The sequence below is a fragment of the Mus caroli genome, chromosome 16, assembly GCF_900094665.2.
Source record: "Mus caroli chromosome 16, CAROLI_EIJ_v1.1, whole genome shotgun sequence".
In the NCBI taxonomy this organism is placed as follows: Eukaryota; Metazoa; Chordata; class Mammalia; order Rodentia; family Muridae; genus Mus; species Mus caroli.
The window spans coordinates 42,660,341-42,673,963 of record NC_034585.1 but is presented as its reverse complement, the minus strand read 5'-3'; the positions used below and the strand labels follow the sequence as shown (position 1 = coordinate 42,673,963).

General features: G+C 38.4%; 1 protein-coding gene across 1 annotated transcript in view; it reads left to right on the top strand.

Annotated features, from left to right (window-relative positions):
• Window positions 1-3,099: 3,099 nt before the first annotated feature.
• The window catches only part of LOC110311628 (OX-2 membrane glycoprotein-like), a 61,068-nt gene continuing 50,544 nt past the window's right edge, over window positions 3,100-13,623 (top strand). The window contains exon 1 of the mRNA XM_021185049.2: window positions 3,100-3,242. Within this exon, the coding sequence (XP_021040708.1) occupies window positions 3,179-3,242 (64 nt within the window). The 5' untranslated portion in view covers window positions 3,100-3,178. The remainder of the gene's footprint in view (window positions 3,243-13,623) is intronic.

Below are 13,623 nucleotides of genomic sequence, written 5' to 3'. Positions count from 1 at the left end.
TGTCACAAGGCTGAAGAGATAATACATCCTTGAGATAAAACTATAAATGTATACTGCTGGCCTTGCAAACTGACAGCAAGTTGCTTCTGGTTGTTCTTCTGGAGCTAAGTCTGACCTCGAAGTAATTAATCTGTGAATGCTTTACCCTGACAGAGGTGAAGGACGCTGATGACCGATGTGACACATGTCTTCACAGGGTCAGAATTGATTCCTTCGGTTAAAAATATTAGAGTAAATGCATGAATTCATGTATAAAATACTATTTTCTATTACCTCTACTTTCCTTTATTCTATATGGTATCACCTACAAGATGTATCTATTGACTGAGGAGGGATGGGTCTTAGCTTACCTCCAGTAGTACAAATCAAAGATAGTATGAGGATGATTTCAGGGAGGTCCTGGGGATTGCTCAGAAACACACTTTTGAGAAGTTCCAGCCATACATTAGTCAGTTTGACTCTTTGGGCCACAGTTAAATTCTCAGCAATTTCTTCTATCCCTGTGTTTAGTTGCAGTTGGTCTGTCTCTAATTCTATGTGTTTCTGTAAAACTCAAAGATGAACAAAGAGAAGGGCTTCTTCTTCTTCTTCTTCTTCTTCTTCTTCTTCTTCTTCTTCTTCTTCTTCTTCTTCTTCTTCTTCTTCTTCTTCTTCTTCTTCTTCCTGTCCTCTTAATATGTAGAGAAGGGGGATGAGGTGACTGCTCCCAACCTGTTAGCTTCAATGTGAATTAAAGATATCTGTGAATCTTAGCACATTGGCACACTGAGAAAGCATACTTTCTTAGCAGAGTATCTGGATGTTCTGTCAAGTTAGCTGGATGCCCAAGGAAGTGGCCTTTATGATCATTTTTTTTCATGAGAAATTCACTTTGTTTTTAGTTAAACTAAGAAACACATGAAAGAGTTGGACTGATGACAGATTTCTCAGTATGCATGGAGGTTTGGGTCACCTTGAACCCAGATAAACTATTGCTAGAGAAACAGAAGCTGTTGAGAATTAAAAGCTGTGAGAAATCTTTGTTCTGCTTACCTGTAAAAGATGCTGGGAAAATTCAATAAAGTATGTAGTGGTGCACAGTTAGTCTGAATCCTTTATGCCCTGATTAATGTGACACTACTTTTGGGACCCCAACACACTAGACATTGACACTAATGCTCTTCTAAAAGAGAAGAAAATCACATATTTCTCCTTTAAGTATCTCAAGTCCTCACTCATGGCCTGTAAACATTAGGGATGCTTCTTCTTTCTGTGACACTTCCTACTGGGATGAAATGTAAAATGCAAATCCCAGGAGATAGAGACTAGTCAGAGATGCCCTGTATCCATTCTCAGTCCTGAATGCTACCCAGCCATTGCCCATTTTATATCTGTTGAACTACCCAAAGGGATTCTTCACAGAACACTTCTCCCTCCATTGAGACTAGTTCAAGTTACACATCTCTGGGAATGGAACACTGAGAGATACATTGTCGGTTTGTCCAACTGTCTGAAATTATGACGGAACACATTTTGACTTTGTGTTATTTTTAACCAGACTGAAGTTAACAGACTATGCTGACAAGGCTAACTTTTAAAAATCATTCCTACCAGAATGTGTTTGAACATACACTTCCCAAATGAGTAGAGATGTGAGAAGTTGTACTGTTTAGAGTAGAGTGGGTCATGGGAATAAGTGGGAAATGGACGTTCTTCCTTAGATTCTGTCTCAACAGGGACAAAATACCCCTAAGACTTTGGATCATGTTTGTCCAGGGCAAGTAAGCAAACATTTGTCTTCTCTATGACTGTATATGTTTTAGATCTTTCCTTTAATATCTTAAGCTGTTTACAGTAATCTAACCTGTTTCCCATTTTATGATGAAGCTTACATGCACTTAACCTAATAGCTCATATGCCACTCATGATAGGAATCCACTTCTTCCCTGTCTGTTAGCTCCTCGTTCCACCTAGGCTCATAATAGCAACTCCAGGAAAGAACTCATAGTTCTTGAATCATGTATGTATCCACTTGACCCATTTCTCATCTGTGGGTATACTCTCTGCTTTACAGCCCAGATAATAAATTTACAATTTCCCTATTGCTTTTCAGTGTCTTGTTCAATTCTCTGTCACCTATACAAAGAACTCAGTAATTGCCTCATGGAGGAACTCCAACGTTTTCCCTGGAACATAAATTTATGAAAAAAACTAGAGGATATGATAGCCAGGAAATTGAAAAATGTTACAATGTAGTTCAATTTAAAATAATTTCTGAACATTTTTTTCTAAGAATTTCACACCATGAGCACTGTATCTGCATAATTTTCTTTTCCCCTTTCTCACTCCAACTCCTCCTCTCTCCTCCCTTCCTCTTTTCTTCTTAAATTAATCCACTGTATCATTCTGAGTATCTGAAACTATAGAGTGCTCACTATGATGGACTCCAACTCACAGAGATCTGATGTTGCCTCCTGGGTGCTGAGGTTAAAGATGGTCAGCACCATACCTTGATAGAAAAATGTTTTTAAAAAATGAGGAAGGAGGTTTCTTACATTATTGCTGTGATGAAACACCACGAGCAGAAGCAACTTGGTGGAGGAAAGGGTTTATTTTATTCACAGTTTCATATAAGAGTTCAACATAGGGCTGGAGAGATGGCTCCATGGTTAAGAGCACTGACTGCTCTTTCCAGAGGACCTGAGTTCAATTCCCAGAAACCACATGGTGGCTCACAATCATCTGTAATGGGATCTGGGACCCTCTTCTGGTGTGTTTGAAAAGAATGTCAGTGTACTCATAAAATAAATAAATATTTTTTTAAAATTTAAACAAAGTTCATCATCAAAAGCAATAAGGGCAGGAACTTACACAGTGAAGAAACCTGGAGGCAGGAGCTGATGCAGAGGCCGTGGAGCGGCTCTGCCAACTGATTTGTTTCACATGGCTTGCTTACCTGGTTTCTTATAGACCTCAGGACCTCCAGCTCAAGGATGGAACCACTCACAATGGACTGGGCCCATTTTCTTTGATCACTAAAACAATTACAATAGGCAAACATTCCTGTTAATGAATAACCTTTTAACGGAACACTTTGTGATAGGGCATGAAACTCAGCCCCATTTGGAAGTTCATCTAGAAAAGGCGATGTTGTGATTGTTAGTGTGATTGTTAGTGAAGACTCTCACCCACAGATTCGATGGACTGTTCACTCCTTTGCATCCTCCATCTCTTAATGCTTCTTCTCTGTGCACAAGAATCAGGTAACTGTTTTCTTTCATGGATGTTTAGCTGGAAGTGAGTAGCAAATGAAGGCTATGTTATAGGACATGTACTTTTAGTTCAGTAGGTAAAGAGGAATGTACACTAGATTCTCTGAGTTAACTATATACCTATATAATCACACAACTGGCAAGTCATTTAATCTGAGCATATTTGAAACAGTGAGTATAGAGAATAGGAGAAGGGTGAGAATGAAGGCAGGAATACAGCTTCTGAGGTGTGCAAAATTTGCTCAAATTAGATAGTTTCCTTTGTATACGCTTTATGTAATGATAAAGGTAAAAGATGAGGTAGATGCAAAGGATCTTTTCACAGCACCCTTTGTCTTTGAATTATACCATTTTCACAGTCACGTATGCAGACATTTTAATGTTGAAAGACCTTTTCTTGTACATTAACACTTTTTTATTATATGGACAAGCCTATAAATAATTTGCTTTATGGATTTCTCCATTATTACAAGCTGAGCTATTATAAGAATTCAACAAACACTGTCGTAGTATTTTCTGCTTATTCTGACTGACTGAAATAACAGCGTTTATTCTATCAGCTTTCTTCACATTAAGGCAAACACTAGTTTCTTGAATTTAGGTGAGGGGTCTTGAAAGGTAGCTCAGTAGATAAGACTTAGAAGCACATAGCATTCTATATGAGAACTAACATCTGTTCCAAGAACCTACACCAAAAGACTCACAAGCAACTTAAATTCAGCTGAAAGGATCCAAAGGTCTCTTCTATCCTCTGTGGATACCTACAATCAAGGGCATGCATCCCCATCGCGAGCATAATTTAAAATCTATTTTACATATAGGATTCTGCTGGCATATATGTCTACACTGGGTGCATGCCATGTTTAAGGAGGGCAGAAGAGGGTATCATACTTTTTTTGTTTTTTCTTTTTTCTTTCTTTCTTGTTTCTTTCTTTCTTTCTTTCTTTCTTTCTTTCTTTCTTTCTTTCTTTCTTTCTTTCTTTCTTCCTTCCTTCCTTCCTTCCTTCCTTNTTCTTTCTTTCTTTCTTTCTTTCTTTCTTTCTTTCTTTCTTTCTTTCTTTCTTTTGAGACAGGGTTTCTCTGTGTATCCCTGGCTGTCCTGGAACTCACTCTGTAGACCAGGCTGGCCTCAAGCTCAGATATCGACCTGCCTCTGCCTCCCAGTGCTGGGATTAAAGGTATGTACCACCACTGCCCAGCTTAATTAAAAATCTATAATACAAATCTAAAAAATAATTGAGGAGAGAAGACAAAAACTACCATAAACTGAAAAGAGGGGCTGAGATTTAATGACAGAGCTTCTGCTTAGCCTGAATAAAGTCTGGAGTTCAAACCCTAGCACCAATAAAAAATTAGAAGTGAAAATGCAAGATGATATGGATTTCTGTTGTGAAATAGCTCAGACTATAAATGAAAAGAGAATCTTGGAGCAAATTACAATGCGGAGCTAAGCAGCACAGAAACTGTTGAGTAAACTGTGTGTGATGGACAGCTTTACTGTTTGTTTGTTTGTTTGTTTGTTTTTACAGTTTGGGTTCTCATGTGTATTGTTTGGTCCTTTTCTGAATGCAAGGAACAAACTGCTTATGGAAGTTAAAATGTTTGTGGTGACAAATGACTGTCAGATGACCTCCTGTTCTCATTTTATTCAAGGCTGAGGCAGGTAACCTTACACCTATTTTTTTTTAATCAAAATGAGGTGCAGGACAAGAAAAAAATTAACAGGAGACCACAGTCTTACAAATCAGGCCAGGGAAAGCGTGAGCATAGAGCTGATTGATGAACGCAGGGTTTCTCTAACAAGAAGCTTGCCTCATGCCTTTGAGGGGTTCCTGATGCTTTTGTATGGTTTAGATTCACTGTATTTATTTTTAAAGTATTTGATACAAAGTTGCTTGTAATTTGATTGTGATGATAAAATGAGGGGAAGCTGTCATAAAATGGTTCAGGGTGTGTAGGGTTTTTGTTTTTGTTTTTGTTTTGTTTTAAGATTATTTATTTATGCATGTGAGTATGGTGTTGCTCTCTTCAGAAATATCAGAAGAGGGCATCGGATCCCATTACAGATGGTTGTGAGCCACCATGTGGTTTCAGGGAATGGAACTCAAAACCTCTGGAAGAGCAGTCAGTGCTCTTATAACTGCTGAGCCACTTCTCCAGCTCCATGGTTGAGTTTTTAACCTTTGTATTTAAACAAAGCAGAGACTATGGGATATGGATCGTGTTCTAGCAATATTCAGACTTCTTCCCTTGTAACCTCTATATCCTATTTCCCCATAGTATGGGTTTATTTTATCTATTGTTATCTTAAAAAAAAATAGATGGCCACTTGAGATTTATTAATTTCTTTTTTAATCTATTGATCAATTTAATCAATTTTTAGAGGAATTTACTATATCTCTAGGTGTCAAATTTCTAGCTATAACACATAAAGCATCTAAGAACATAGTTGAGCAAGTGTCCTTGTGTTATGATAGCACATCTTTTGGGTGCAGCAGGAGTGGTATAGATTGGTATTAAGGTAGAACTATTTCCAGTTTTCTGAGAAAGCACAGAATTGTTTTCCAAAGTGGTTGTACAAGTTTGCACATCCATCAGCAATAGATGAGAGTTCCCCTTGCTACATAACCTTGCCAGAATATGCTATCAATTGAATTTTTGATGTTTGCCATTTTGATAGCGATGTAAGATGGAATCTCAGAGTCATTTTGATTTGCATTTTTCTGATGACTAAGGATGTTGAACACTTCTTTATGCTTCTTAGCCATTTGAGATTCCTCTATTGAAAATTCTCTGTTTAGCTCTATACCCTATTTTTAATTTGATTATCTGGCTTTTTTACTGAGCTTAAGAAGCAACTGAAATGGTAATCATAAGGCAGAGAGACAAGTGTTATTAGAATACTCCACAGAACTATGTGACTATACATCTATATATCTCATAACAATGGATCTCATTCTCAGCGTCATCACAGATGATAAAAGCATAACAATTAAGAAATGGCTGTCCTGGTTGAGGGACAACATTTTGAATGTAATAAATAAAGTAATTAATTAAGAGAGAGAGAGAGAGAGAGAGAGAGAGAGAGAGAGAGAGAGAGAGAGAGAGAGAGAGAAACTAACTGTCCTGGGAGGAAACGTGACCCTCTTCTGCAACTTCACAAGTCTGGCAAATGTTTTGCAAATCACCTGGCAGAAAATCCAAGGCTCTTTGCCTCACAATATTGGCACTTACAGCCATACATATGGAGAAAAGATTCTCCCACCATATGTAAACAGGCTACAGTGTAAGACTCTGGAACGCAGCACCTTCTTCATGACTATCCAAGGAGTGACTTTTGAAGATGAAGCCTACTACAAGTGTCTGCTACAAGTGTCACTTATCCACAGGCAACTGTGGAAAACAAACCTGCCTTAACATTTTAAGAATATAACCCCTTCCTCACGGGTCTCATAATGGAGCCGTAGACATTGTAGAGTTATAGTTTTTAAGGCCATTGTACAGAGAAAGAAAGATAGTAAAATACTGAAGAAGAAGAAGAAGAAGAAGAAGAAGAAGAAGAAGAAGAAGAAGAAGAAGAAGAAGAAGAAGAAGAAGAAGAAGGGGAGGAGAAGGAGGAGGAGAAAGAAGAAGAAGGAGGAGGAGAAGGAGGAGAAAAGGAGAAGGAGAAGAATTGTTGATGAAGAATTCAAGTAACTTAGGGAGGACAAAAATAATGGAGGCCAATGGACATGGCGTGCTCAGGCAGCACCTTCTCTCACCTCACATAATCACTTTACATTATGCTGCACTGGTTTCAATTAAATGGGAGTGGGGGGCAGGAAGAGTATCAGATTGTAGTCATTAAGCCAAGGTGAAGATATGAGCAAAGAAAGAGGCAGCAGTCAAGAACCGAGAGAGGTAGAAACTAAGGGAACTCCAGTCTTCAAACAAGCAATGTGTCACAGTACTAGTGGGAACCTTAGAGTTCCTCAGTATGCCTCTGTAACTGTGAAGTGCTGAAGATATGTATAATATAATTTATAGATGCATGGAAGTTGAAACAGCAGTTAGTGAACAGAGAAAAAATATTGGAAGTTTTATAAGATGTATCAGGTTGGGATGCATTTTCAGCCTTTGTGTGTCATATAGAAATCGGGGGAAATGCCACCCTCTCACAGCAGAGAATTTGATATGACTTGCTTTTGTAGTAATTTTGCTTCCCTCTCTTTGCCTCAGCTGTATCTGAACTAGTAACTGAACTCCAGTCTGTTCCTGGCTCTGAAGATCTTCATAGCCTTCATTGTTCAGCTGTGGGAAAGCCTGCCCCTGGAATCTCTGTTTACCCTTCCCAAGTCACAGTGCAGGCACCACAAGAGTACTTTGCTCAGAACGCCAATGCTACAGTGACTGTCACTAAAATCTACAACATCTCTTTAAAAACTGCGAGGATCTTGGGTCTCCAGGACTTGGTTGTGTCCATGACTCACCCCGTAAGATATGAAGAGAAGGTAGTTGGTCCATCTGCCAGTTTATCAAGGAGGTAAGTAAGAGTGACAGTGAGGTTAAAGGGAGGCAGCTGGTGTGGGAAAAACAGCTTAGTCTGTAAAATGCTTGTCATGAAAGCACAGAACTCAAGTTTGATGCCCACATGAAAAGCCAGTTGTAGGTGTGTTTCCTTGTGATCTCAGTGCTGGTGAGGCAAGGACAGCCCAATCCCTGGGGCTCATAGCCTAGGCAGCCAAGCAATCAGTGACCCTCGGCTCTCAGTGAACGTCTCTAAGATAAAATAATGATGACAAAACCACAAGTCTGGCTGATATCTGGCTTTCGTGGCATATGAATTTACACAAACACTTGCATACAGGCAAATATGCACTTACTTATACACATACAGAAGCAGAGACATGCACACACATACACACACATGTTTGCAAGCATTCACTTACAAATGCAGATACAAGTGCACACATATACACACATGAGAGAGAGGAGAGATGCATATCTTTTTTAAAAGAATCCATCATTACAAGTATTTGTATAAATCAATTAGTTTTGAAGAAGGAAACCAACATAATGTACACATATGGTTAAGGAATCATACAAGGAAGATGGGTAGCACTCAGGAGGTAGAAGCACAAGGATCTCTGTGAGTTCAGGGCCAGCCTGGTCTAAGCAATGAGTACACCAGGACAGCAAAACGTATACAGTTAGAACCTGTCTCCAAAAAAGAAAACAAACACACAAATACTAAATTAAATTAAACAATGCTGACAGTTTCTACCCTAACCCAGTATGCTACCTTTTTTTAAAACAGATAATCTTTCATGTATATTGTCATTCATACTTTTTGTTTTTGTTTTCCTATATTTGAGTCTGCCAATGGCCATTTTTGTCACACACACACACACACAATGTTTGTGTGTGTATATATATATATATATATATACATATATATGTGTGTGTATGTACATATATATATAATTTCTTTCTATAACATGTTAATTCATAATCCATGTTAGGTAGTTTTTGTTCTTTTCATCAATTTGGTGACAGCCATTGGCTTTTCCTCATTCTGAATTTAATTTTATTTTCAAATTTATCTATCTATCTATCTATCTATCTATCTATCTATCTATCTATCTATTTACATTTCTCTATTTACTTTATATTCCAACCAGTTTCTCCTCCCTCCTCTCATCCCAGTCCCCCCACCCTGCACACCACCTTTTCCCTCTACTCATAAAAGGGATGGCCTCCCATGGATATTAATCAGCTTTGGCATATCAAGTTGCAGTAAGACAAGGATCATCTTTTCCTCTTGAGGTTAGACAGGCATTTCAGTAGGGAGAAAGTGTCATAAAGGCAGGCAACAGAGTCAAGGACAGTCCCTGCTTCAGCGGTTAGGTGTCCTTCATAAAGACCAAGCTACACAACTTTTACATATGTACTGAGGTGCTATGTCAGTCCTACACATGCTCCCTGGTTAGCAGTTCAGTCTCTGTGACTCAAGGTTCATTAATTTTGTTTTTGTTTTTGTGTTTTGTTTTTTGAGACAGGGTTTCTCTGTATAGCCCTAGCTGTCCTGGAACTCACTCTGTAGACCAGGCTGGCCTCGAACTCAGAAATCCGCCTGCCTCTGCCTCCCGAGTGCTGGGATTAAAGGCGTGCGCCACCACCGCCCAGCGGTTCATTAATTCTGAAAGTTGTCTTGTGGTGTCCTAGATACATTTGGCTACTACAATCCTTCTTCCCCCTCATCTATAGACTTCCCCAATCTCTGACTAATATTTGACTGTGGGTCTCTACATCTGTTTAAATCAGTTGCTGTATGAAAGCTTCTTTGATTATGCTAGGCTCCTGTCTGCAAGTATAACAGTGTCAGGGATGGGCTCCATCTCATGGCATGGATCTCAATCTAGACAAGCCATTCATTGGCCCCTCCCTCATTATCTGCTCTGTCTTTATCCCTGCACATTTTTTAGTCTAGAAAAATTGTAGGTCAAATGTTTTGTGGTTGGGTTCCTGTCCAAATCCTTCTACTGGAAGTTTTGCCTGGTTACAAGAGATAGCCTGTTCAGGCTCTATAACTCCCATTTCAAAGAGTCTTATCTGGAGTCACCCACATACATTCCTTGGAAATTCATTGCCCTAGGTTTCTAACTTGTATCAGAGATGCCGCCCCATTCCACTTGTCTCTTCCAGTAATCTCTTCCTCCATCCTTCCCCAACTTTGGATTCTTTTTCAATAATCAAGTGTCATCCTGTTCCCATACCCAACCTCATCCAGTGCTCTTCCCCAATCCACCCATGATGTCTATTCATTCTATTTTTTATTCTCAGTGAAATTTGTGTGGCTCCATGTACACTTCAGTCTTCATTGTTAAGTAGATTTTTGGGGGTCCATGGGTTATATCATGTTTGTCTTTCTGGGTCTGGGTTACCTCCCTCTGAAAGATCTTTTCTAGTTCCATCCATTTGCTTGTAAGTTTCATGATGTCGCTGTTTTTAATAGCCGAGTAATAATACACCATTGTGTAAATGTTCCACATTTTCTTTATCCATTCTCTAGTTGAGGGGCTTTGAAATGTTTTCAGTTTCTGGCTATTACAAAACAAAAAAAAACCTGAAAAAAATGGGGCAGGGGTGGGGGGAGCTGGAGAGATGGCTCAGCAATTAAGAGCACTGATTGCTCTTCCAGAGGTCCTGAGTTCAATTTTAGAAATTCCCACATGGTGGCTCACAACCATCTGGCAAGGGATCTGATGCCCTCTTCTGGTGTATCTGTAAACATCTACAGTGCATATATATAATAAATCTTTTTAAAAAAATCTGCGATGAACATAGTTGAGTGTCTTGTGGTATGTGGAAGATTGTTTGGGTATATGCTCAGAAGTGGCATATCTGGGCATTGGGATAGAACTATTCCCAATTCTTTTAAGGAAGTGCCATAGTTGTACAAGTTTGCACTCCCACCAGCAACAAAGGAGTGCTCCTCTTGCTCCACATCCATCAGCTATCACTTGTGTTTTTGTTCTTAGCCATTCTGATGGGTGTATGGTGGAATCTGAGTCCCTTTAATTTGCAATTTCATGATGGCTAAGGATGTCAAACAATCCTTTAACTGCTTCTTGGCACATCTATACCAAATTTAAAAAAAAAAATGGGTTATTTGGTTTGCTGATGTCTAGTTTCCTGCGTTATTTATATATTTTGAGTATCAGACCTCTGTTGGATGTGGGGTTGGTCAAGGTCTTTTCTCATCCTATAGGCTGCCATTTTGTCCTTTTGTCACCGTTCTTTGCTTTATAGAAGCTTTTCAGTTTTATGAGGTTCCACTTACTGATTCTTATTCTTAGTACCTGAGCTATTAGTGTTATGTTCAGGAATTGATCTTCTGTGCCCATGTTCAGGAATTGATCTTCTGTGCCCGAGCATTCAAGAGTATTCCCCACTTTCTCTTCTATCACATTTACTGTGTTGGGTTTTAGGTTGAGATCTTTGATCCACATGGATGGACTTGAGTTTTGTGCAGGATGATAGACATACATCTATATGCATTCTTGGACATATAGAAGTAGCACAAGTTAGACCAGCAGAATTTGCTGAAGATGCTTTCTTTTTCCCATGGTATGGTTTGGATTCTTTGTCAAAATCCAGTACAGAGGAACGCCAGGGCCAAAACGTGGGAGTGGGTGGGTAGGGGAGTGGGGAGGGGGGAGTGTATTGGGGACTTTTTGGATAGTATTGGAAATGTAAATGAGGAAAATACCTAATTAAAAAAAATCCAGTGTCATAGGTGTGTAGATTTACTTCTGCATTAGACCAGCACCATTTGCTGAAGATGTTTTCTTTTTTCCATTGTATAGTTTCATATTCTTTGTTAAGAGTCAAGTGTCATAGATATATAGATTTACTTCTGCATTTTTAAATTGATTCCATGGATAAACACGTCTGTTGTTAGGCCAATGCCAAGTGGTTTTTACTGCAGTTGTAATACAGCTTGTATGTACAATTGTAGTACAGCTTGAAATCAGGGATTGGAATACCTCCAGAAGTTCTTTTCATGTAAAAGTTTGTTTTAGCTCTCCTGCATTTTTTTCAACATGAAGTTGTGTATTGTCCTTTCAACATCCATAAAGAATTTTGTTGGAATGTTGATGATAATTGCATTGAATAAGTAGATTGATTTATGTAAGATAGCAGTTTTTACTATGTTAATCCTAGAGATTCATGGGCAGGGGAATTCTTTCCATCTTCATATGACCTCTTTAATTTTTTTCTTCAAAAATTTTGAAGTTCTTCCATATAGGCCTTTTGTTTGCTTGGTTAGAGTCACACCAAGATATTACATATTATTTGTGGCTATTGTCAAGGGTGTTGCTTCCCTAGTTTATTTCTCAGCCTCTTAGTCACTTCTATATAGGAAGATTAGTGATTTTTTTTGGTTGTTTTAATTTTGTTTCTAGCCACATAGTTGAAGGTATTTATCTGATGTGGGATTTCACTAGTACAATCATTGGAGTCACCTATGTATGCTGTCATACCATCTGTGAATAGAGATATGTAGACATCTTCCTTTGCAATTTTTATCCCCATGATCTCCTTTAGTTGTCTTATTGCTCTAGCTAGAAATGGAATCACTGTATTGAACAGATATGAGAGAGTGGACTGCCTTGAATTGTCCTCAATTTTAGTGGATTTGCTTTAAGTTCCTCTCTAACTTAAATTTAATTTGATGTTGGCTATCAGCTTGCTATATATTGGGGTTATTGTGTTCAGGAATGCAGCTTATATCCCTGATCTCTACAGGACTTTTATCATGAAAGGTTGTTGGGTTTTGTCAAAGCCATTTTTAGAATCAAATGAGATTATTGGGTGGGTTTTTTCCCCTTCTGTTGGTTTATATGGTGAATTCTATTGATTTTTGTATGTTGAATGACCGCTGCATCTCTGAAATAAATCCTACTTGATCATGGTGATTCATCTTTTTGATTAAAGGATTTAGTTTGAGAGTAGTTCATTGAGTATTTTTACATTAACGTTCATGAGGCAATTGATATGAAATTCTCTTCCTTGGTTGAGTCTTTGTGTAGTTTAGGATCAGAGTGACAGTAGCCTCATAACAGTAAACTTGGCAATGGTTCTTCTGTGTTAGTTTTGTGGAATAATTTTCACACTATTGATATTACTTTTTAAAAAGTTTGATATTTTTCTGTGCTAATACCATCTGGCCTTGGGCTTTTGTTGAAAATTTTTCATGATTACTTCTATTTCTTTTTTTTTCAATTTTTTATTAGATATTTTCTTCATTTATATTTCAAACGCTATCCCGAAAGTCCTTTATACCCTTTATACCCTTTGTTCTCTGGTTAAGTCTTATAAAGAGAAGTTTGAACAAGCATAACAAACTTAGAAAGGAAAAATATAAAATATATGGTTCGAGTATTAAAGGGGTACCAGGAAGTGAAATGGAGCAAAATCCTGTGTTCTAGGAGATAACAAATTAAGGGAGTGGGACCTTGGGGCAAGATCTTACCCAGGTAAATTTAGATCCAGGCATGGTGGTACACACCGTTAATTCCAGGAGACAAGCATACTGATCTCTGTGTTTAAGGTCAATCTACAGAGCAAGACACGAGATAGCCAAGCTTAGGCAGTGAAGGATGTGGAAAACAGAAAGCCAGTGACAATGTAACAGTATAAGCTGGTCATGTTCTTGTTCCTGCAAGCATCAGAACTCCACAGCTTCAGCCATGTGGCTCTGGATCCAGAGTTAAGAATGGAATGAACTCAACAAGTCAATGGCCTTTCTCTACACAAAGAATAAACAGGCTGAGAAAGAAATTAGGGAAACAACACCCTTCTCAATAGTCACAAATAATATAAAATA